Source organism: Colletes latitarsis, chromosome 5 (genome assembly GCF_051014445.1).
Source record: "Colletes latitarsis isolate SP2378_abdomen chromosome 5, iyColLati1, whole genome shotgun sequence".
In the NCBI taxonomy this organism is placed as follows: domain Eukaryota; kingdom Metazoa; phylum Arthropoda; class Insecta; order Hymenoptera; family Colletidae; genus Colletes; species Colletes latitarsis.
The window spans coordinates 24,696,652-24,718,775 of NC_135138.1; the positions used below are offsets into that span (position 1 = coordinate 24,696,652).

The following is a 22,124-nucleotide window of genomic DNA, read 5'->3' on the forward strand; positions in this document are numbered from 1 at the left end:
ATTCTTCATCGTTACGTGTACCGCTTGTGCGTTTCCAAACGGTACGGTCGTTCATGTTCACCAAGAGACTTAACAGAGCAAACGTGCCATACTGTCTTTACGAATATAATTATGTGTAAGCATCGAGCAATGGTCGTTATAATGCACCGATACACTACGTGTGCTTGTATCAACACAGCGAAAATAAATTTATGACAGAAAATAGTTTGCATTTGATTACCCTCAGATCATCATCGTTCGGGCCAAGGGTGGGGAAACTTTTAGCATTGGACGTGGTGTGCTTCGTGTATTGTGTGGCGAATGAAAAATCAGTCTCGATTATTTTACACCTGCCCAAAATCCCTTTTGTTAAGTTCTTGAGATACTAGGGTAATACGTATATTAACCCAGTGTTTCTCAAACATTTTAAAATTGAACTTAATTCACATTTTTTAAATAGTAGAATGAACTTAAAATATGTAAAATCTACTGGTTAGTTTTACAAAGTCTGCCCCTACGTTAAAATAGTATTCGATTAGAGAACTTTTATTGAATTTCATTTCAATTTATATTTTTTAAATAGTAGAACGAACTTAAAATATTTAAATCTACTGGCTAGTTTTACAAAATCTGCCCCTACGTTGAAATAGAATTCGATTAGAGAACTTTTATTGAATTTCATTTCAATTTATATTTTTTAAATAGTAGAACGAACTTAAAATATTTAAATCTACTGGCTAGTTTTACAAAATCTGCCCCTACGTTGAAATAGAATTCGATTAGAGAACTTTTATTGAATTTCATTTCAATTCATATTTTTTAAATAGTAGAACGAACTTAAAATATTTAAATCTACTGGCTAGTTTTACAAAGTCTGCCCCTACGTTGAAATAGAATTCGATTAGAGAACTTTTATTGAATTTCATTTCAATTCATATTTTTTAAATAGTAGAATGAACTTAAAATATGTAAAATCTACTGGTTAGTTTTACAAAGTCTGCCCCTACGTTGAAATAGTATTCGAGTAGAGAACTTTTATTGAATTTCAGTTTCAATGTGGTATCGCAAGATAACTCGGCGAGACTTGTTGCTTGGAAGATAACGTGCGCTTTGCAGTACGAGAGAAATTTAATTCAATTATTATTATTCTTTCAAATAGAACAGTACTTTCTGAGCCTAATTTTTCATTAATGAAATTGGTTTACATCTGAGTGTAAAACGAAATTATCCATTTTGCTATTGAAGGAAGTTAGTCAAAATTATAAATTAATAATTGATTCCGTTCTGAATACGGCAATAAATCAAATTTAACCGAAAATATCGATTTTCTTGTGCTCTAGTTGACTGATTTTTCTTTCTCCATATGACACAATATATTTATTTAAATTCGTAAATCCTTTGTTTAGAAATATGCTTAAATGTTTCATCGTCACATGTTTGTAATCACTTGATCACCATCGTATTAATTATCTGGATCATTTGTTTATGTTTCATTTTGAAACCTGTGATAAATTATTTATCTTTCAAGTATACTTTTTATACACAAAATAAAGTGAACAATTAATGTAGAAAAACACATATGATTCCATTTGAAAAAATATATATATAGAAGGGTAATAATATGAAATTTATAAACGATGAACATATTAAATTGATAAAATGCCGTAGGTTCTCCATTCTTGGTATATACGTAAGACGAATGCATGTTCTTCATTTGTTAAACCCATTTTCGAATTAAGAAAAATGTATGATCTAAATCTTTTCGTTTGTTTATAACTCACACTTTGAAATTTAATCGTACGATTACTAAAATTTAATTTCTAAGAAATGTTTAATATATATAACTTTAAATGTAGGTCTGAATATTCAAGTCCTTCTATCTATTTTCGTTTTGCTTTTACTTCTGACGAAATATCGAGTCTCTGATAACGAACAAGGTAAGTTAAGTTTTCGCAGTAATAACGATCGGATGATGAATTCAAAGAAAAATAAACGAGCGAAGGGATCTAAGATCTTGCCGAATTCGCTCAAGGATTAGAGCATAGAGCCATTAAAAAAACATTCTGGTCGTTTCTTCGGCCGGATAATGATATTCAGCTATGAATAATCATGGACAGACTTTCGACGGGATTTCGAACTAAGTTGCAGATCTTTGCTTTCGTAACTTCCTTCGACTATAAAGCTTAATATTTCTGCATGCTCGAGCAGAAAAACTGCAGTGAAACGAATTTTGCTTAAACGAGTGATCGTGTCGGTTATTATAATAATTTACCGACCGTTTGAATATAATCTGGACAGGACAGTGTCGCAAAATTGTACGAAAGTTTCATTGCAGTTGCGTTCGAATGCTGTAAAAAATTAGGTCATTAAAATTAAATCGTCAAATGATCGCAAGACAGTACCTTAAATGCATTATTTTCACATGGAATTGGAATAGACTGGAGTCTCATGATTACATTTATAACAATGAATATATCTACAAACGGCTACTAAAAATGAATGTAACCAAAATTTGGTGTCTAAATATGTTATATGAATACAGTATACTACAATACCTTAATAAAAACTGAAATATGATCAATGGTGGATTATTTCTCAATAATATATTTAAAGTAATAATAGCAGTTTTACAGTCGTGTATAAAAGAGTATCCATTACCTTCCAATCGATAGGTATTCTTTTCATTCATCCTCATTTTCGACATTCATTAATTGTGATTCAATCGTCTCATCGCTTAATTATTCTCGCAAATCAACATCGATTCAGCAAATCTAATTTAGTCTCATCTGTCAATCGAAGATCATACATGAGGTAAAGGTACCGATAGTTGATCATGTACCAGTAGTTGACACATTGTTTTTAATTATATCTTGCGTGTTTATTTCAGAAGTACTGGTCCTTATAATTTTATTGTTTCCTCGTTCTTCCTCTAACAACGTAAGGGTTTAAATACTGAGTCAAAAAGGGGTTAAGCGCAGCTCGACAAGTTAAATAAGGTCCCTAGACACTGTTCGATCCTTTTCATCCTTTCATGGTTTTGTTTCTTCTAAATAATATTAGGTGACACGTGCTATTTTATTAAACTTGTTGAACTGCGCTAGAATTTTCGATGTTGGTTGGTGTCAACTATTGAAACTGTTAAGAGCTTTCGCAGAAAATGTTTTAAATCTGATGTGATCCTAAGAATTGTAAAAGATATACAGTGAATCCTTAGAAAGAAGTATTATATTGCAGGGACTAAAGAAGATTAGTTCTGGCAGGAATTTGCTAGTAGTATTAGGACGATTTGATCAGCCTTCGAAAACTTATTCGATATGGTACACATTATTTTTAAATCTGATCTTTCTTTCTTCCTGCAATACTTTATAATCGTTCTTAAATAGAAAGCACTCTGAACGAATTAACCGAGCAAGTCGAGGATTTGCTGTATAGGTTTCCACGACCATGTTCTCTTAAATGGTCAACTATCGGCGCACTTACCCGGAACCATTTTCGTTCTTTCGCCATTTATCGAGCACGTGACAGTGTTGTAACATCATCCACGAAAAAAGAGACACGTTCACGAAACGCTCGGGTTCCTCCAACTGTTTTTCACGAAACGTGAGAGAACGATCTTTGTTTGATGGTTAAGTACCAGCGGTTTGACTTAATCAGGTGCAAGGAAATGGACGGCGTGAAATCCGGGGCGGAAGAGAGGGTGAGGATTTTGGGGGCTGAAGCAGCAGCGAGGGAGGCGAGGACGATCGGGGTTGAGAGAGAATTGCGAGTCGAACGTGAATGGAGGACCTCCTTGCAGGAAGCATCGATTTCCAACGTAGAGAAGATCTCTCAATTACACCAGGAGATTGATCAGTTGCGGCGGGTGTCCGAGGTACGTTAATCCGTTAAATGTACGTACAAGGTGTTTCCATAGCACATGGGAATCTCGATACTTGTGTGGGAAAACCGTTTTTTGCGTCAAGTAGTTAAGAGTACTTCCCCGGTGATTTTCATCAATTTTTCAAAAGAAAACCCTGCAAAATGTGGTAACAAAAAGTTATTGGGTTTTATTACAGTTTTGACGTTTCAAACATAAATTTTTCAATTAGTTTTATGGAAAAGTATTCTTAAGTGGTCGTTTAGCAACAAGTGCTTTTTTTAAGATGGAAGAACTTGTGGTAAGAGAGAAAGGATCGTGAGAAAAGTAAAGCACGTGTTTTAAACAAAGATTATTAGTAGTATTATTAGTATAAATTTTTGCACATTTTTCAATGATGTATTACTTCCTAGTACAGTACAACTCCATTTACTGGAACGAAATTTTACTCAATGCTCGATTAACTGAACTGTTCCACGATTTAATCCACTTATCTGAATGTGAACTCCGGTTATTTGAACGAAAAATCAATAGGTAGCGATGAGAATTAGTGAACTATTATATGGACTATTCAGTTATATGAGTTGTTTGTCTATCGATGATTTCAGTTGAATGGAGTTCTACATTCATTGTACTATTCATCGTTGTAAATTCATTGTACTAAGGAAAAGTACATAATCGAGACTTGGTCAGAAGACTTTTCTAGAATTTTGTATTCCAACAAATGCACGATCGAGAGTTTCGAGCTGTAGTTAGGCAAAAGTATCATTGTTCCTTTAAATACAGGACACTTCTAAAATACTATTCAAACCATTTTATTCGACTAATGGCTACCGTTCCTCAGAATGATAGATATTCATATTTTAGTCACGTAAAGTAAAAGTTTGTTCGTAATAACTGAGCCGATCAGTGAAATAGCAGGAGTGAATCAATTACAGGGGCTTCCTATTGAATTCAATTTTGTGCACTTTCCTGTAAAAAGACTCAACTCTCTATTGCATGAATTTTATTTTCTCGTTCAAACAGGAAACCGTATCATGGTAATTTGTACGTTCAGGCATTAACATGGAAATTAAGTAATAAGTGGTTGTATCTACGGAGTTATTAGACATCTCCATTGTACTAAATTGGTGTATTTAAAATTTCAAATACTTTCAGTAAGAAAGACGAAACAATTCACTCTTGCGTCTTTCCATCTTGAAAATGATGAAGCTTTGACTAGTTATTTTAGAATTACTTAACCTCTTCAAGGATACTGACACACATGTATACGTTTGGTATTTAAATTAATTTAAAAAATATATCATAATAGTTACTATTACACGAAATTTCTATAAGAACACTATAATTTTCTACAAAATATTCCTTCATTTTATAAATATCTGGTACTGGTATGAGAAAATCTTTCATCAACCACCGCATCGTTACTGTAATAATAAATGTAATAATAATACATGTAAACAAACTCGCGTGTCTGTGCATTATATAAAAATGGGAAACATTATTAAAGAGCTAGAGCTTGGAATAAGATACGAATGGAATAAAATTTAAAAAACAAAATTACAGAAACTAATTAATAGTATAAAAAACAGAATATTTGATATAATTAAGAAGAAGGGCGGTAGTATCAGTTACTAATTTTTCAATTTAATTCCCTGAGACAAATTTAAAAGACTATTCTTATACAAATGCCATATTTCCTTGTGTCAAACTGTAATATCTTGTTTACGATAAAAATAAGCTATATTCTTCAGATCTATACATGGTGTTCGACCACCCCTGGGACAAATTTTAATGGGACATTCTACAGGCCAAAATAAGACAAAAATCAAAAATACCAATTTGTTGATGGAGGCTTCGCTAAACAGTTATTAACGTTTAAAGTTCCGCCCGTACTGAATTTGTTTTCTACAAACTAGGTAGGATTTCGGAGGTAGGTCTATTCACCAAAAATTACTATAATTGACCACCACAACCGAAAATAATTTTTCCAGAACGATTTGAAATTTTGTAATTTTGTCGAAAAATTTCACACCTCGAATTTTTTTCTCGAAAGTGGGTAGGATTTCGAGGGTATGTTTAATAACCAAAAATGATTATAATTGACCCCCGCAACCGAAAATAATTTTTCCAGAACGATTTGAAATTTTTTAATTTTGTCGAAAAATTTCACACCTTTTTGAATTTTTTTCTTGAAAGTGGGTAGAATTTCGGGGGTATGTGTATTCACCAAAAATGGTTGTACTTAACCCCAGAACCTAGAAATAATTTTTTTAGGACGATTTGAAATTTTTTTTATTCGCCGAAAAATTTAGGCACCTACCCCCTGTCGATTTTTCTTAAAAATTTGTTTTTGATTTTTAGTAATTTTGTTTTACGCCCTACTGAAAAGTTGTCTAATACTTTTTTTTTAGATACCCATGAGCTCTACTTCAGAAAAAAGTTTCATTGAAATATATTCACTATTGTAGGAGTTATGGTTATTTGAAAATTGGATCATTTTTATGGGGTTTTCCTTATTTTGCGGGGTCAAGGACCAACTTTTCGAAAATTTTTGCGATTTCTATATATTCTTCACCTAAATGCGCGTTATTTGCCGGTTGAAACATTAAAATCGTGCAGTCCGTTCAGGAGTTATGACATTTTAAACATTCGCATGAAATTTTAGGGAAGGAATTCTTGGCCTCATATTAAATTTTCGGTAAAGAATTTTTTTCTCGATATTGGGTAGGATTACAGGGGTATGTGTATTGACTATAAATGATTGTAATTGAGTTCTGCAACCAAAAATAATTTTTTCAGAATGATTTGAAATTTTTTAATTTAATTTTTTAATAACTTTTTAACGAAGCCTCAATCTGGAAATTCATATTCTTGATTTTCGTCTTGTTTTGGCCTCTAGAATTTCTATCTATTGCATAGATAATCTATTACACCTTAATTATTTCCTAGCATTCTTTTCATTATATCATCAAAATTATTAAATTCTTATTCAAAATCATAGTGTTCTTGTAGAAATTTCGTCATTGTTTACATTTATTGTATTCCAGTAACGAGGCGGTGGTTGACGAAAGATTTCCTCATACAAGTACCAGATATTTATGAAATAAGGGAATATTTATAGAAAATCATAGTGTTCTTATAGAAATTTCGTGTAGTAATAACTATTATGATATTTGTTTAAAATAATTTAAATACTAAACGTATACATGTGTGTCAGTATCCTTGAAGAGGTTAAGTAATTCTAAAATAACTAGTCAAAGCTTGATCACTTTCAAGATGAAGAGACGCAAGAGTAAATTGTTCCCTTTTTCATATTGAAAATATTTGAAATTTGAAATACATCAATTTAGTACAGTAGAGATGTCTAATAGTTCCATAGATCCAACCACTTATTATTTAATTTCCGTGTTAATCCCTGAACGTACAAATTACCATGGTACGGTTTCCTGTTTCAACGAGAAAATAAAATTCATGCAATAGAAGGTTGAGTCTTTGAGTTACGAATGAATGTTTATAGTTATATTTTCCAATGACATGAGAAAATTGATGAATGTCGTGGGTGAGTATAAATTTGCATGTTTGTTTATTAGGAGCAAAATAATTTGATCTTGAAGAGGTTAAACCTATTAATGATAAACGAAGAATTAGCGAGTCGAGTTCCAAGTTCTCGCTAACTAGGATTCAGAGTGATGCGCGAGCGATTACGTATCTTCATTAGTGTCGCGACGAATCGATTTTCCGGCACGGATAATTAGGAGACAGCCTTTTCAGACACTTCTCTTTCGCTCAAAACTCCGTCAATCTTCGAAAAGCCCCGCCGCTTGGAAAATCGAATCCTCGTCGCTAATTGCCGGTGCATCTCGATTCGCAATCGCATTGTCTCCGCCTTAAGAGTCCCCGATAACAACTAGTATCGAAGTACAAACGGAAGAACGTACTTCCAGGCAAGTTTCCAGACGTTGTACATGTAATTCCCAGCCTGGCCCCGGTGTTCCAGAAATACATGGCGCTGCAGGAGGAGCACTACGCGCTGAAGGATATCTGTACAGAGCAGGAACGAACTCTGGAGGAACTTGGGGGACAATTGAGCACGGCCAAATTGGCGGCCGTCGAATTACGGGAGGCCGCTGACAACGCTCAACAGCAGCACCAGAAGCAAGAGGGTGCGACGACCTGGGCGAACGATCGCCTGGTCACCCATTGCAAGGGCTGCAACCGTGAGTTCAACATCACTCGTCGTAAGGTAATCAAACTTTTTAATTGCCCCCACGCCTTCCATCTCGGTTCTGGCCGCCTCTTTCGACCCAACCTTGTCCAGAGACTCCCGGATGAAAGTCCGCCGCGGCCCGCTTAATCGTTCAATTATCCTTGCCACCCTGGAAATTACTGGTTCTACGGTCCAGATTTTCCCTGTTCGGGCGTCCGGGTCGGCCAGAGGGCAACCTCGTACGCGTTCAACGATGCTGACGGCGGCGTCGAGAGGTTTTATCGCGGCGTTGGTACACGCCTCCTTCGACCTCGTCTACCTAACCCCGGCAGATCGAAATCGCGTGCGCCGGTGAGAACTTTGATGCACGACAGTTCTGTTATTACAGATAACGGGGTGTATCGTTGTTAGGGCTGGCCAATTACAACCGGGTTTGCTTCTCGTTTGTACGCGTTTCCTCCTTCGCGTATCTCCAGGGATAATTGAAAAGATCCCCGGTTCGATTACACGTTACCACGCGAGCCCCAAGTACCAACGGTTGACAACTTCCGTAAAGGAACGACGAAAATAACAGCAACCTTACGCAAAACTCTTAACTGAAGACCATGAACGGTTCGAGTAGCTACTGTGCGTACGCGAGAAGTTGGCTAGTGGGACAGCCCATCTCCACTTTCGTCGTTTCGACCAATAGCGACGATACTAAACTGGAGCGGGGAACCGATCAGACCCGCGTTCCTTTCGCTAGCCAACTTCTCGCGGACGCACAGTATTACTATGTTGATTTTTCTTTCGGAAAACGTGCAATACCAAAACCCATTTTCCTGGTGCAACGTATCGACCATTTCGTGCATCAAACGCATATAAAATTTTAAATAGAACCCGTCCCAGTTGCGTGACGCGTCATAATATGTAGATTAAAAATGTACGGAAGCGCGTAGGCGAAGCAATCGACGAGCAATTAGCGTTTTTTGACTTTTCACGTCGAAGTGGTCACGCAACGAAAGCGTCGGGAATCAAAACGATGTCTTTATAAGAACGAGCTATCGAGAGGAGCGTGCGTCGGTCCGATCGCGAGCAGGAAAAAGTTGCGAAAGTTTCCGGCTTTTTTTCTCCCGCGGCTGAATCACGCGGAGGCACGATATAAGCACTTAAAGTATTCAGCTAGATCAGATCGTTTCGAGGCGCAGTTGCGTGCATCGATAAGGAAGGTCTGCGGAGAGTGTATTCGTGCATTCGTCATACGGATATATTCCGCGGGAAAATTTATATGCCCATGGATCTTATCAAAATTTCGTGGACGTGCACGATAGACACGATTTACTGGAGCTTCTTGACGCCCGGTTCGCTAATGGCACCGCCGAGCCTTTACCTTCATAAACGTAAAAAAACGACGAGAGTTGATTCGTTTCGAGCAATTTGTTGCCACTGTTCGACCCTGGTGCAAGGAAAGTTGTTTCAAGCAGGGATGGGATCGATTCGATTACCATTTGAAAACGTTCAATCAGGGACCATGGTAATCGTTTGAAGGCTTTCGGAGGCCAATGGAGCGGAAGAAAAATGTTGGTTTGCGACAGGATAACAAGTATGTTGCGTTCGATGGCTTATTTGAAACTCGTTATGGGATACACGTATTTATTTATTATTCAAAATTATTGGGAAGTCTTCGGGGAAAAGTGGAATGCCAATTTTAACAGATTCTGAGTTAAGGTCTTCTACTGTAAAACACGTTTTTTTATGTTTTTTTTGGTATTTTTTTATAAAGAAACTATGCAAGATCTTGCATCGTAATCAAATTACATTATTCCTTAAATGAAGATTAACGTCGTAATTATGTAACAGTACATCGTTGGAGAAACGTCTAACATAATTTTTCCAGACCCTAAATCCATAAACATCTAGAGGTTGGATTCGTCCAGTGGTACCCTTTGGTATCGTCTTAATTATAATTTCTTTACTCGTTCGTTTCGCATTATCTACATCTTGCTCACAATGTCCACTCCAGGAGTCTAATAGCAACACAGACGTTGTTTTAGTATTGGGGAAAAAGTGTGCTGTAATATTTTTCTATAACATTTTTCTATAGCCAGTACTAAAAGGGCAGAACTTGATAATTAAAAAAGTGGCACTATTTTGAAATTGAAATTTCAATTTTTTTCTTTTTTTTAACTTTAGCAGGCTAAAATAGAAAGAATAATGATTTTTACTTCATTCTAGTACGGGCCACAGTGATACATGTATTGAAGGTACACTTTGAACGAAATCGGTTGAGTAGATCTTGAAATATCATAGAAGTCAATTCAGAAAAGATAGTTTTGAGAAAAACGCATCTAAACAGAAGGATCAGACCGTCCAAACAGGCATAGCTCGACCAAGCAATATATATACCTTTATTAATTTTAGGAGTTCAGTATGCTTTTGCAGAGAAAGCTCTGCAAAGTTTTTAAAGAAAATGTATAAAAAAACAATCGGATTTTTTGGCAGTTTACAGCAGAAGAACCCCTTAATGAAGTTTCTTTTGATTGAATTAATGTAATTGCTGTAATTTCAAAATGTAATGAAAAACGTGACCGAGTACTAAAATGTTTGAAACGTCCATGGCGAAACGTTTGAACACCTGCTGGGATGAAGTAATATCCTATCATAAAATATGAAATATCTCGTAAAGTATTGCGATTGGAATGATCGTACTTCAACACTTTTATATGCAGAGTGATGAGAAGAATTGATTTATCTAACAAAAATGCATGGTTCAGTTTAAAAAACAAGTGCAAGTGGATATCGCACCTGCACCGTTTCATGAAGTATGGAAATTATGTCGTCGGGAGATAGCCCTGCCTGAAGGATTTAACATTCTCTTCTATGAATTTTTTCTATGCTTGCTTGTCCTAGTTTTTAGCAGCATACTATAGACTAATTTATATTAATACTAATTCTTCCGACACTTCATGTATACCTATTCCTACCAAAACCGGTCAAATGAATAATAATTTTCAATTAAATAAATAATTTATAATCCAGTTTTATAGCACACCAGTCGTATAATTGATAGGAATTGTTGAAATTTCTTTGGGTAGATATCGTCAAAGTAAATTGCAAAATAAACATAGAAGATAGCGTAAATAATAATAATTGATATATTTGTCGGATAGAGGATGAAATGCTCTTTAAAACGAGTGCTCATTCAAGTCGCTAGTGCAATTAGTTCCGGAGATATAATGATTTTTGTTTCAAGTCGATCGCGTGGTTAGTTCCGGAGATACAAGGGTTCGAAGCATTTTTTTACTTGTCATTGTTTCCGTCGCGAGATCAATGAACTTTCACTACGGCCTTGGCAAGGTCGTTGACCGCACGTGCTCGTAGTAAATAGTAAATAATACGTCACCCGGTCACGATTGTCAGGACTCACGTGCGAGAGAGAGACGTCCGACACATTAGACGAAGACAGAGATAGTCGAATCAGAAAAATTACCCCTTCATATATGTTACGGTATTACCAAAACGGACAGTCGGATCGACGTAAACCAAAAACCATTTCAAAGAGAAAGCTTTGTCGCTTCTAACAATGGCTCAATTATTGATAAAAAAATAATAGCTTCAAAACTGCACGCATCTAAAGTTTTGGGATTTTTAATACGCGTTAATAGACTTTCGTAAGGCGGTGAGTGGAGTTTCAAAAATTACCCTTTCACATAAATTACGATATCTGGAAAACGGAAGTCGAATCGATATAAACCAAAAACTAGTTTAAATAGGAAGCTTTGCCGCTTCTATCAGTGGCTCAATTATGGAGAAAACACTAGTAGTTTTGGAATTACAGGCGTCTTAAGTTTTAGTACTTTGAAGGGGGGAAATCACTGTGACGGTTGAAAATAAAGGCAATTTTCAAGAATTTTTTTGGCGTAACTAAGAAACTTTGATAAATGTTTAATGTTTTCGAAAGTACATTTCTTGAACTATTTCTTGTAACAATTTCGCATAAAAATATTAATTATTATAGCCATAATATGGCTTCGGCTGCACGTACGGTTTTTTAAAAATAATTATTTATTATAAAATGATGGAACTTTGAAGGAAAAATCTCAAAAAACTGTGACAAAATCAATACTTCTTTTAGCACCACGTCGAAATTAAATATTTGATCGAAAATTCCTTAATATTCGTTGTTAGACTGTTCTAAGATAGTGGAAGCTGAAGATTCTCTCTTTTTATGTTTGCTATATATTTCCTATTTATTACATGAAATTTTTAAAACTGTCATTTGACCGGTCATGGTAAATTTAGTGTCAATTAAGCGATAAAATTTAACAGTTAAATTCATTTAATGTTAGGAGGATCCAGTATAGTGAAATCTGTTACTGGATAGTTCTACAAATCAGTATTTTACGATTTCATCGTTCCCATCAGTTTCCCAGTGTCTTATGGACGACATTAATAATTTTAAGTGGTACTACTGTTTGATGGATAAGATCTATAGAGAATTGTAGGTAAAAATACGACATTTTCTAATTTCTATTCTCATCTGACGTATTAATTAAAATTGCAAGATCTTAATTGCTTTCTGAAGTGTAGTAAATTGATTATTTCTATAATGTGACCCAAACTTAAGTGTAAGTATTACCAACGGTTCGAAGGTTTCATGCCACTTGTCTCATAAAGGATATTAAAATGGTTAGAAGTTATATTCTTTTTATAGCGGGCACGTCAGTGGAGGTTCGTTGCAAATCCGCGCTTTAAAAGTCGATTTATTCGAACTGGATCGATGGTTACACTAGAACTTATAGGAAACGGGGATTTCGATAGCAGTCGTCTAACATCTGAGAGGATACACTACACCCAAAATGATTAACGATTCTACTTGGATTACATTATGAAAGATTGAAAGATGGTCCAACGTTTCATCTCGATTTCTCTATACGTTCATCTGACCCACACACATATAAATCCGAGCTGTTATACCAATTACCAAGCAAAGTCTCGATGATTCTGAACCGCTATGCAGCGCCAACTGTTTTCGAAAGACGTTCGTCGGAGTCAAATTGCACGTCTACGAGATTGGTCGTCGACGCGCGTGTATATTTCCACCAGATGTTCGCCAAAAATAGTCCGGCGTCGTAAATCCAGCCTTTGAACTGTCCCTGGGGCGCATTCCAATCACATTATTGCGCTATCGTCCGGCCGAATGCAACGATTATGTGCGATGCATGCACGTCGGGCATGCATATTCAGCGGTTGTCGTGATAGAGACGTTGGTTGGCCCATAAAACACATTTAGACCGCATTCCCTTCTTTTTTTCTACCAACATTACACGACGGTGCGAAGAAGAGACGATGCATTGCGAAGGGGGATGGCTCGGGGTACGGTGGCGTTGGAACGGGGTGGTAAGTTATTGCATAATAACAAGCCAGTCTAGGGGTTATTCTTGTTACTCATTTTTCGCGGCGCGCGAGTATTACCATACTGTTTAATATAGAATAGGCCACCCATGGGTGAACGTGTGGCTGAAATCGTTGCCGGCGGTTAAGCCCTGTCGGTCGGCCCAGCCGATGTGTTTGCGAGTGCTGGAAAGACGCGGCTCGGAAGCAGGTTCCTGGAAAAACCGAGGCGAATGCAAGCTTGCGTACTTGCACATGCAAAGGCATGCAAAACAATAACCCGCCCCCTCCCGTTCTAGTAGCTGCCACCTGCCGTGGCTGGCAGCGTTAAGATGGTGAATTTGTTCCTGTGTGTAGAGGCGCTGTTACCGTGAATTGCGGCCGGTTCGTTGTGCACCAGGTTGTGTTCGGTTGTCGAGCTCCTAGAGGATGACGGAATAACGTATCAAGAATAATAGCAGGCTCGAGACGAGGGGAACGATTTCTCGGAGGCCTCTTGATCAACGTCGTTTTTTTAGAGTCTATTTTGTTCGATGGTTTAGTTTCCTCCAAGGCCTTGATGAGATTGTCGATCTTGTTTTCGTCAAGGTTGTAGTAACGATCGTGATAGGTTCTGTGGTTTGGACGGTAGGGTGGTCCTTATTTTTCGATTTTCGATTACTGTTTGACGCAAGGTAACTCATAGTTAATGATACTTTCCACCTGGATGTAAACAGTAAACACACATATCTTTAATTCGATCTTTTATTTATAGTGTATATTAATTTATTTTAATAATGGTACTGTTATAGGATGTATCCGGAATATAATAGTTATACTTTAAAACCAAAGCAAGGGCTCTGTGTGATGTAAATGAAACAAATACATATTTAGTTTGTTGGTGGTCCCACAGTGACGATTGTTATAAAGAGAAAAAGAAAATAAAAATTGTATATAACATGACAATGTTACAATTTTTCTACTTCTGAACTACGTAGAATAAATTGTTTTTCTGCAAGGGTGACATCCCTGTTTGTATAAATTCACTGCCTGACAAGTATTCCTTTTGCACTCATACGTCGACAATATTTTAATTTTTTCAGAATTCGAAAAAACGATTCATTATTAAATAGATACTCTCATATAACTTGAACTGTACTACTGAGTTTACAGAGACTTCAGTAATACTATGTCAGCAAAAGATCAAATCAAAGTTAAAAGTGTTTAAATTCAGTCCGAAAATATCATTGACTATGAGTTACGTTTACGTTCCATTAACGAGTAGGAAACTTACTTTGTTAATTACTGTGAATTTCTGAGCTAAAAGTCATTCAAAGGCCATTCTATGGCAGGTCGCTGAATTCATTTTTTCAGTTTTTGCAAGGTAATTTTTGACCTAATATTATACATAATGAGGTAAATACATTAGCTTTGTTTTAGCTCGATTATTTCTTCAAATATAAATATATATAAATATAGTATTCCAAATTGCAAGCACTAGGAGCCTAATATGGAAAATGAGGACCTCGGTAAAAAAAATAAATATTTTCTAAACCGTTATTATATTTTAAATTTGACTGTTACCAGTCAAAAGAGCATAAAATTTTTTTATAAATTCATAATATTTAAGTTTTTATAAAAATTCTGCAAGCAAGTGAAACATGTGTATAAAAAAAATATCCCATATTAGGACAATTGACCCTACTTTTTGGTATTCGTTCCTGGTTGTCATTTAATATAATAAAGGAAAAGTATTGCTACAGATCGAAATCGATAAGCAGCTTACAGATGTTTAAACAACAAGAAAATCAAAGAGATAGATTAATTTCGCTTATGGTTGCGTCGTAAAGCCGCTTAAATATTTTTATTTTCAGGCGCGAACTAAAATATTGTCTCGTCCGTGTTTGAGTAAATCAAAGTAAATGGAATTTTTCTTGATCAATGGTAAATCAAATTCTGTGCGGAGGTAGATGAATCAAATTGTGCAACAGACACGCGAATTGGATTTAAAGTATGAATTACGTTGCTATTTTTTGGATTTTTAGTTTCTCCGCTGTTAAACGAACGATAGTCATACACACTCGTGAAAATGGATTAAAAAAAATCGTGAGTTTGAGCTTATTTCCATTTTAAAGAGACGTAATTTTGTAAGCGAATTTATCGATAATTTTTATCAACAACAACACGTAATTTTTTAATTTAATCTCTTCGCGATCCTCTCTATTTTATTCCAATTCATATCTGGTCGATTTATACGCGAAAATACGTATCGTGTTTGTAATTAATTTTCTGATAATTACGTCCTTGCGATTTCGAAAGCCCGCGCGAAAATAGCTGGGCTTTTTAATATCCGCTCTATACTGAAAAATATTAATTAAATGGAAAATAACAAATCAATAATTGGTATTTTCCTGTTTCTTTTTAAACCTTCGTCAATTCCGAAACCGTCAAATTATCTCCGATTTGTTCGCGTAATTTGTGACATGCTAGATAGAAATTTTCACGAACATTTCTGACGTTTATGGAAAACATTTCGATACGTAATCGTTCCGTTTAATAATCGGTTTCAAAAATATCGCAGCCACCAGATGCTAGAACACATAAATTGTAAATTGGAATAAGGAGGTACCATCGTTTGCGATGCCGAAATGGCTTCATAACGTTACATTATGGTCAATATCGATTTGCGCACAGATGTTAATAAGTGGAACACGTCGACCGTCTTACATATTCACTGTAACAGGAAACGATATTACGAGGAATGCTTTTAAACGCATATTCGATAATTACGTACGACTATGTTTATACTCAACTCATGCTTACAGTCGTTATTACGTTTGGAAAATAACAAATTCCTCGACAATCGATTTACATCGTTTCAAGTTGGCACGAATATTTTCTTGAAAATTACAAACACAATTAACAACAATTCGTTTTGTTACTTTTATAGAATAACAAATCCTAATAGATCTTACATCGTTGAGATTCGTATCAGAATGTTGATTCCTTATTCCGCGATTTACGAGTCTCCGTCTCGACAGCGAAATAGCTTACAGGTAATATGACACGTCTAATTAGGTTAACGATTTTCTAAAAAAGAAAATCGTTCACGCAATCGTGCGGAAAATGACTGAGATAACTTTCGTTGCACGAAGGCGAAACAACCCATAGCCTCATCAAATTTAAATAGCTGTTGAAGGCCACTTATGTTACTGTGAATCACGTCAGACACGACTCCCTTTTTCACGCCAGCTTGCCTTTCTGTCTGACAGATAGAGGGTGGTGGGGATAGCTTTTCGGTGACTTCGAACGACCAATTGATCTTGTTCGAACTATAGTTGTCTTCTAATTCGTCGTGCTTTACTACCGATTCCATTTCTGGTTGAGTTACTATAATTGAAATTTGAGTGAACCTCTTTCAAAGCCTTTACAAAAATTTTTAAAGGTCACTTTAGAAGTCATGTCGTGTTATTGGTCTAGTATGGAATTAATTGTGGCACAAGTAGGACTTATTCGTGCTTCTAACTGTTATGCAAAGGCAACGACTGCATCTATATGCTTCTAATTCAATTGGAGAGTCAGCATTTGATGTTCAGCTGAGCTTCATTAAGGAGTAGTTAAACCAAGTGGTAGAGATAGCTTTTCAGTGACCTGGAACGACCAATTGCTCCTATAGAGAGAGTTGTCTTCTAATTTATCATGTTTTACAAACGATTTCACTCTTGGTTGAATTATTATAATTAAAATTTGAACCTTTTACAAAGTCTTTATAAAAATGTTTAAAGTTTATTTTAAAAGCCATGCCATGTCATTGGTCTAGTATGGAATTAATTGTGACATAACGGGCATTTATTCGTGCTTTTAACTGTTATGCAAAGGCAACAACTACATCTATGTGCTCCTAATTCAATTGGAGGGTCAGCATTTGATGTCCAGCTGAGTTTTATTAAGGAATAGCTCAACCAGGCGGTTGATAACTTCTCAGTGACCTCGAACGACCAATTGATCCCGTTCGAGCTATAGAGAGAGTTCTGTTCTAATTTATCATGTTTTAGTAACGATTCCACTCTTGGTTGAATTAAAAGTTTAGTGAACCTCTTACAAAGCCTTCACAAAAATGTTTAAAGATCACTTTGGAAGCCATTCTGGGCTAAAAGACTCGGTTTGCTGTGATTTTAAATAACTTTAGGACGATAAACTCTAGAATCTTTCACGGCTACACTTAATGACTCGTCGAATGAGGTATCGGATAGAATACACAAGTTGTCAGACTTGATAAATCTTCGAGAGCGTCCATAGTCGATCATTCGAAGGACAGTATCTCCCGAATCCGATCGTTAGCTTGATTTATTCGCGCTGGAAAGTATCTATAAGTAGGTATCTATTTCCGCGAAGATAGTACGAGCTCAAGGCAGCCGCCTCAGGTACGAAGTTGCAGTCGCCAATCTACTAGGACTCGGTCGTAAGTCATGTTGATGGGACGGTTCAATAATTAACTTCGCGAGGAAATCGGTTATCTGGATGATATTATTCGGGCTCTTACTTTTCGGTAATAACCGGCAACCACCCTCCAATGACCGAAGGTACGCCATCTTACTTAGGGGGATTCAATTTAGATGTAAAATTTAGAGTGGTGGTCGCGCCAGATCCCGCCACCGCCTCCTCGTCTCTCTTTTCCCTTTTAGACGACGAATTCCGCATTATTATAATAGACCGTCGGTAATGGCTTGAAAATAAAGACCACCGGGTAATGGAGAAATCGTGGGTGGCAAGAGAAGAGACTGGCTGAAGGGTAGAGAACGGAATGGAACGTATAGGCGCCGTAAAGTTCTCATTCTTCTTCCCTTTACACCCTTTTATCCTCACGGTTTGCAAATCCTTAAGTGTTTCTTATTGTTTGAATTGTCCAGCGCGTTCTCAATCATGTTCGTTTCTCTTCCACGGTGTTTGTTCCGTCCCCAGGTGAGACGAACTTACTTGACAACCACTTACGAGTAAGTAACGTCTTTTATTCCGTCTTTCTTTTTCGTTTGTCGTTCCCGTAATACCGAAAAATTCCTCGTTAGACGATAAGAAGGGACAGATCCGCCGGAAAAGAACTTCAAACGTTGTACATTATAGAAGTATCTATTTAACCCAGAATTGATGCATCCTTTTACCCCGGGGGACTTCGTTTCTCGATGGCCTATTTAGTAAAGAAATATATTTAATTAAAATATTCAAAGGGTTGCCGCTTCAAAATGCACGTCCCGCGTCACTGCGTTTAATTAGCGTTTCAACGTTGAATTAATCGAAGCTTCGAGTCGTTCCATAAGTTCATTTATTTCACTTTGGGCGCGCCTTTGAAAGAAATAAGCATCCAAACCGTTCGCGTTTAATCATACTAATTTCGTTTAATTAATATTATAATTTTCAAGGAAGGGGTTCCCCGAACATCCGAGTTTCCTAAATTTCCGCAGATTTCAATTTCCATTCGATTATGGTTCGGGATGGTTTCGCCCGTAGGAACCGTCCATGATAGGACGGAATCTTAATCGATCCTTTTAACAAATTCTTACGATTCTCTGGTACAAAAATATCAAGCGTGCTTTTAGAACGAAATTTCAGACGGCGAAGGAAAAGTTTCCGTGGACTGTTGTCCGCGTGCCAGCTTCAGGTGCAAGCTGGTGAACTTTTTTTTCATTCGTACGCCCGTAATCCGTAACTGACAACTACGCAGCAGAGCTTTTTCCGCTTTTGTCGCGGCCACCCTGGCGGAATCTACGTCTCGTTGTTCAGCTTTTTTTTTTTCTCTCCGCGTACTTCATTGCTGTTGGTGTCGCCAACAAAATATTGCGATCGCCCAATGTAAATGAGAATGGGATCGACGATGACGCGATACATCATTTTGATTGAAAGCTTTATGGCGTACGCTGGCAAACTATGAAACGATCGTTTTTGATTTCCTGATAAAACTGAGAACGCTGCTCGGTGGGTAATAATTTCTCTCCTTACGTATATTCCAAGTTTATAATTTATAAATTACGATTTACTTCTTCTTACTATAAATAAAAGAAGAAAGTGGAATCAAAGCAGACCAGCTTAAATTTTGACTAATTTTATAAGTAGCATATTTGAATGTTTATACACGCGTTCTTTAGTGTTTATTTTTTATTGAAATCAAGGGAGGTTGTAATGAGAGACTATCTATCTATGTTTATTTTCTTTGGGAAACAGTAGAGTACAGTGTGTTGACTGGAACTTACCTAATTAAAATAATTTGCCTAGATTTGATTCCAAACTACCTTCGCGTGCTTGATGTTCAACTTTAGTAATTACACGCAATTAGAAAATAACTGTTACTTCTGGAAACTTTTTGAACATAAAACTTTTGCACGTTCAATTTTATACCACCACCCGAAACCTGTATTTCCAACGTGTAATTTTACCCCGCTCATCAAGCTTATGCATTCTAATTAATTAGTTTTATTCTAAGGTTTAGCGTTAAACGTACGTTTACATTCATTTTTGAAACATTCCTTCTTCAGAATAAAATACGTTTCATCTATTTAACGATACAATTTGAAAGATTTGAACGTGTAAATGCATCGAAACACTTTTGCTAAAACATTGTAAATCATCGAACTCCATTTCTATAGAAGTTGTTCTAGATTTGCAATCCTAAAAATGTGTTTTCTATAACTCTTTGTTCGGAGATCGTTTCCTATCGCAGAGAATTGCTCAAGAAGCGAAAAATATGGGAATCAGTGAGCGATAAATCTGAGGAGTACGGTGGATGTGACAGAATTTCATATGTGAGCTCGTTTAACTTATCCACTATTAAATGTGAAAAAGGACACGGACTTTCTACCGTTCGTCGATTCTTGTTGTTTCTAAGTCGATTTAGAACAATTATGATAGGCAGTATGGATTCACCGATAAATTTATCTCGTTAGAAAATGTAATAAAATAACTGCGTTCACGGACAACTAAAGAGTATTATCTTCTGCGAGCACAAACTTAGTTTCCCCATGGACTTTGATAGTTCCTGAACATTCGGGCATTATGCAGATCGGCGTAGATTATCATACATTATCTATTTCTTGTTATAAGTCACTATACAATCTAGGAATAGTTAAATAGAATGGCGTAGAAGACACGCAAGGACAATTTCGAAGCTGTTTAACTTTACCAATTTTAAGTCTTCCAAAAGTGGGATGGTATTAATGGGTTGTTTTAAAAAAATTTTTAGATCGTTCTCGAGTTCGTTCGCGTATAGTTTCACTTCGAAAAATGATCAACTTGATATGAAGTAAATTTTGTCTCGAATTTGTCTAGAATTTCAGAAACACAACTGAATTAATTTCGTTTTTTAGATGTCCCCTAGGGTAGACTTTAGTTACTCCTAGTACTCCAGTTTGTTCCATTTTGGAGAACAATAATTTCTATAAAAAATCAAATCGTTTAAATAACAGAAAGCCGTGCCACAACGACTTTGTTTGTGTAACAAAATTAAACTTCATTAAAGACGAGAAAATACCGATTTTATCACGTTATTTGATTAGTACAGGACAATTTAGATTAAAATCTGTATAATTATAATGTATTGTAGCAGAAAAAAGTTATTTATCAAAAATTAAAAGAATATGTTTAAATAATAAATGAAATGTTTAGTGTCGTATGATTTTGTATGAAAATAATACAATCTCAGAGAACATACAAATAAAATTTTTCAATAATTTTGTTTATGAATAATTTAGTTGTTGCCATGACTAATCCTCATTGACAATTGCTTACGCTATTTTAAATTTTGATTACCGAGTATAAAGTCAAAATTAGCTTGTACGTGAAGGAAAAAGGTACAAGACACTAGAAATAACTTTGCAAATATTCATATTGAATACAAATTTTGACATAGTGTTTTTTTTGTCTATATTATGGTAACGCAGTTTATATTCTGTTACAATTTGTAAGATACTCTGTTTTTCTTTTTCGTTTTTCGTAATACAGTCTGTGTATTCTTTCATTAGTTTTTAAATAATGTGAATTGGTTTGTTATTGAAACGATCATCAAAGACCATTTACAATCTCTCATCTATACGGGATGTAAATTCGATAAAACACTTTACGTAACATTTAAACAAACATCTTCTTCCGGTACATTTGATTACTTGTAAATTGCAAACAATTTGTATCGCCTCATTATAATTACCATCAACAGATGGTAATATCCCATAACGCTGTATTTTTACGTAAAAAATCTGTATTCATTTGAAACCGAAAAAAAAATTTAAACTTTTGGGTAGAAATAAAATTATCAATAGTAACATTTGCATAATGTTTTACGTCTTTCGTATGGATAATTAATTTCTTTAAATTTTCCTGCCATTCGTTTTCAAGAGCTCGAAACATTGTTTTCTTCGTCAGGAAAGCAGAAATATTCGGGTCAAAAAAAGATAATTTTTGAAGTGTTGCATTATTTATTGCTTCATCTATGTGTTTGCATCGATATAAATTATTTAAAAATTCTAAATCTAATCGTACTATTGCTGGTACGGTGGTACGAATCAAAGTTAAAATGTATAAATTTACCAAAAAAATACAAATACTTTGAATTCCTAGTTTTTTCTTATTACTTAAGAGAAATTCATTTCGAGAAACATATATTTTTGAGCAACATAGAGGTAATATATTGGTTCTATGAGCTCTTTATAGTCGTCTCTATAGATAAATGTATTAATTAAATAT

The 22,124-nt window shown here is 35.7% G+C and overlaps 1 protein-coding gene across 4 annotated transcripts in view; it reads left to right on the forward strand.

Annotated features, from left to right (window-relative positions):
- Positions 1–22,124, forward strand: part of LOC143342141 (protein RUFY3) — a 39,199-nt gene that overhangs the window by 12,860 nt on the left and 4,215 nt on the right. For 3 of the 4 annotated variants that reach the window (XM_076765696.1, XM_076765692.1, XM_076765694.1), the window contains exons 10-11: positions 3,634–3,850; positions 7,836–8,081. In XM_076765696.1, the coding sequence (XP_076621811.1) occupies positions 3,634–3,850; positions 7,836–8,081 (463 nt within the window). Of the gene's footprint in view, positions 1–3,633; positions 3,851–7,782; positions 8,082–22,124 lie in introns of those variants that run through there. The other variant, XM_076765697.1, reaches the window with a different exon arrangement.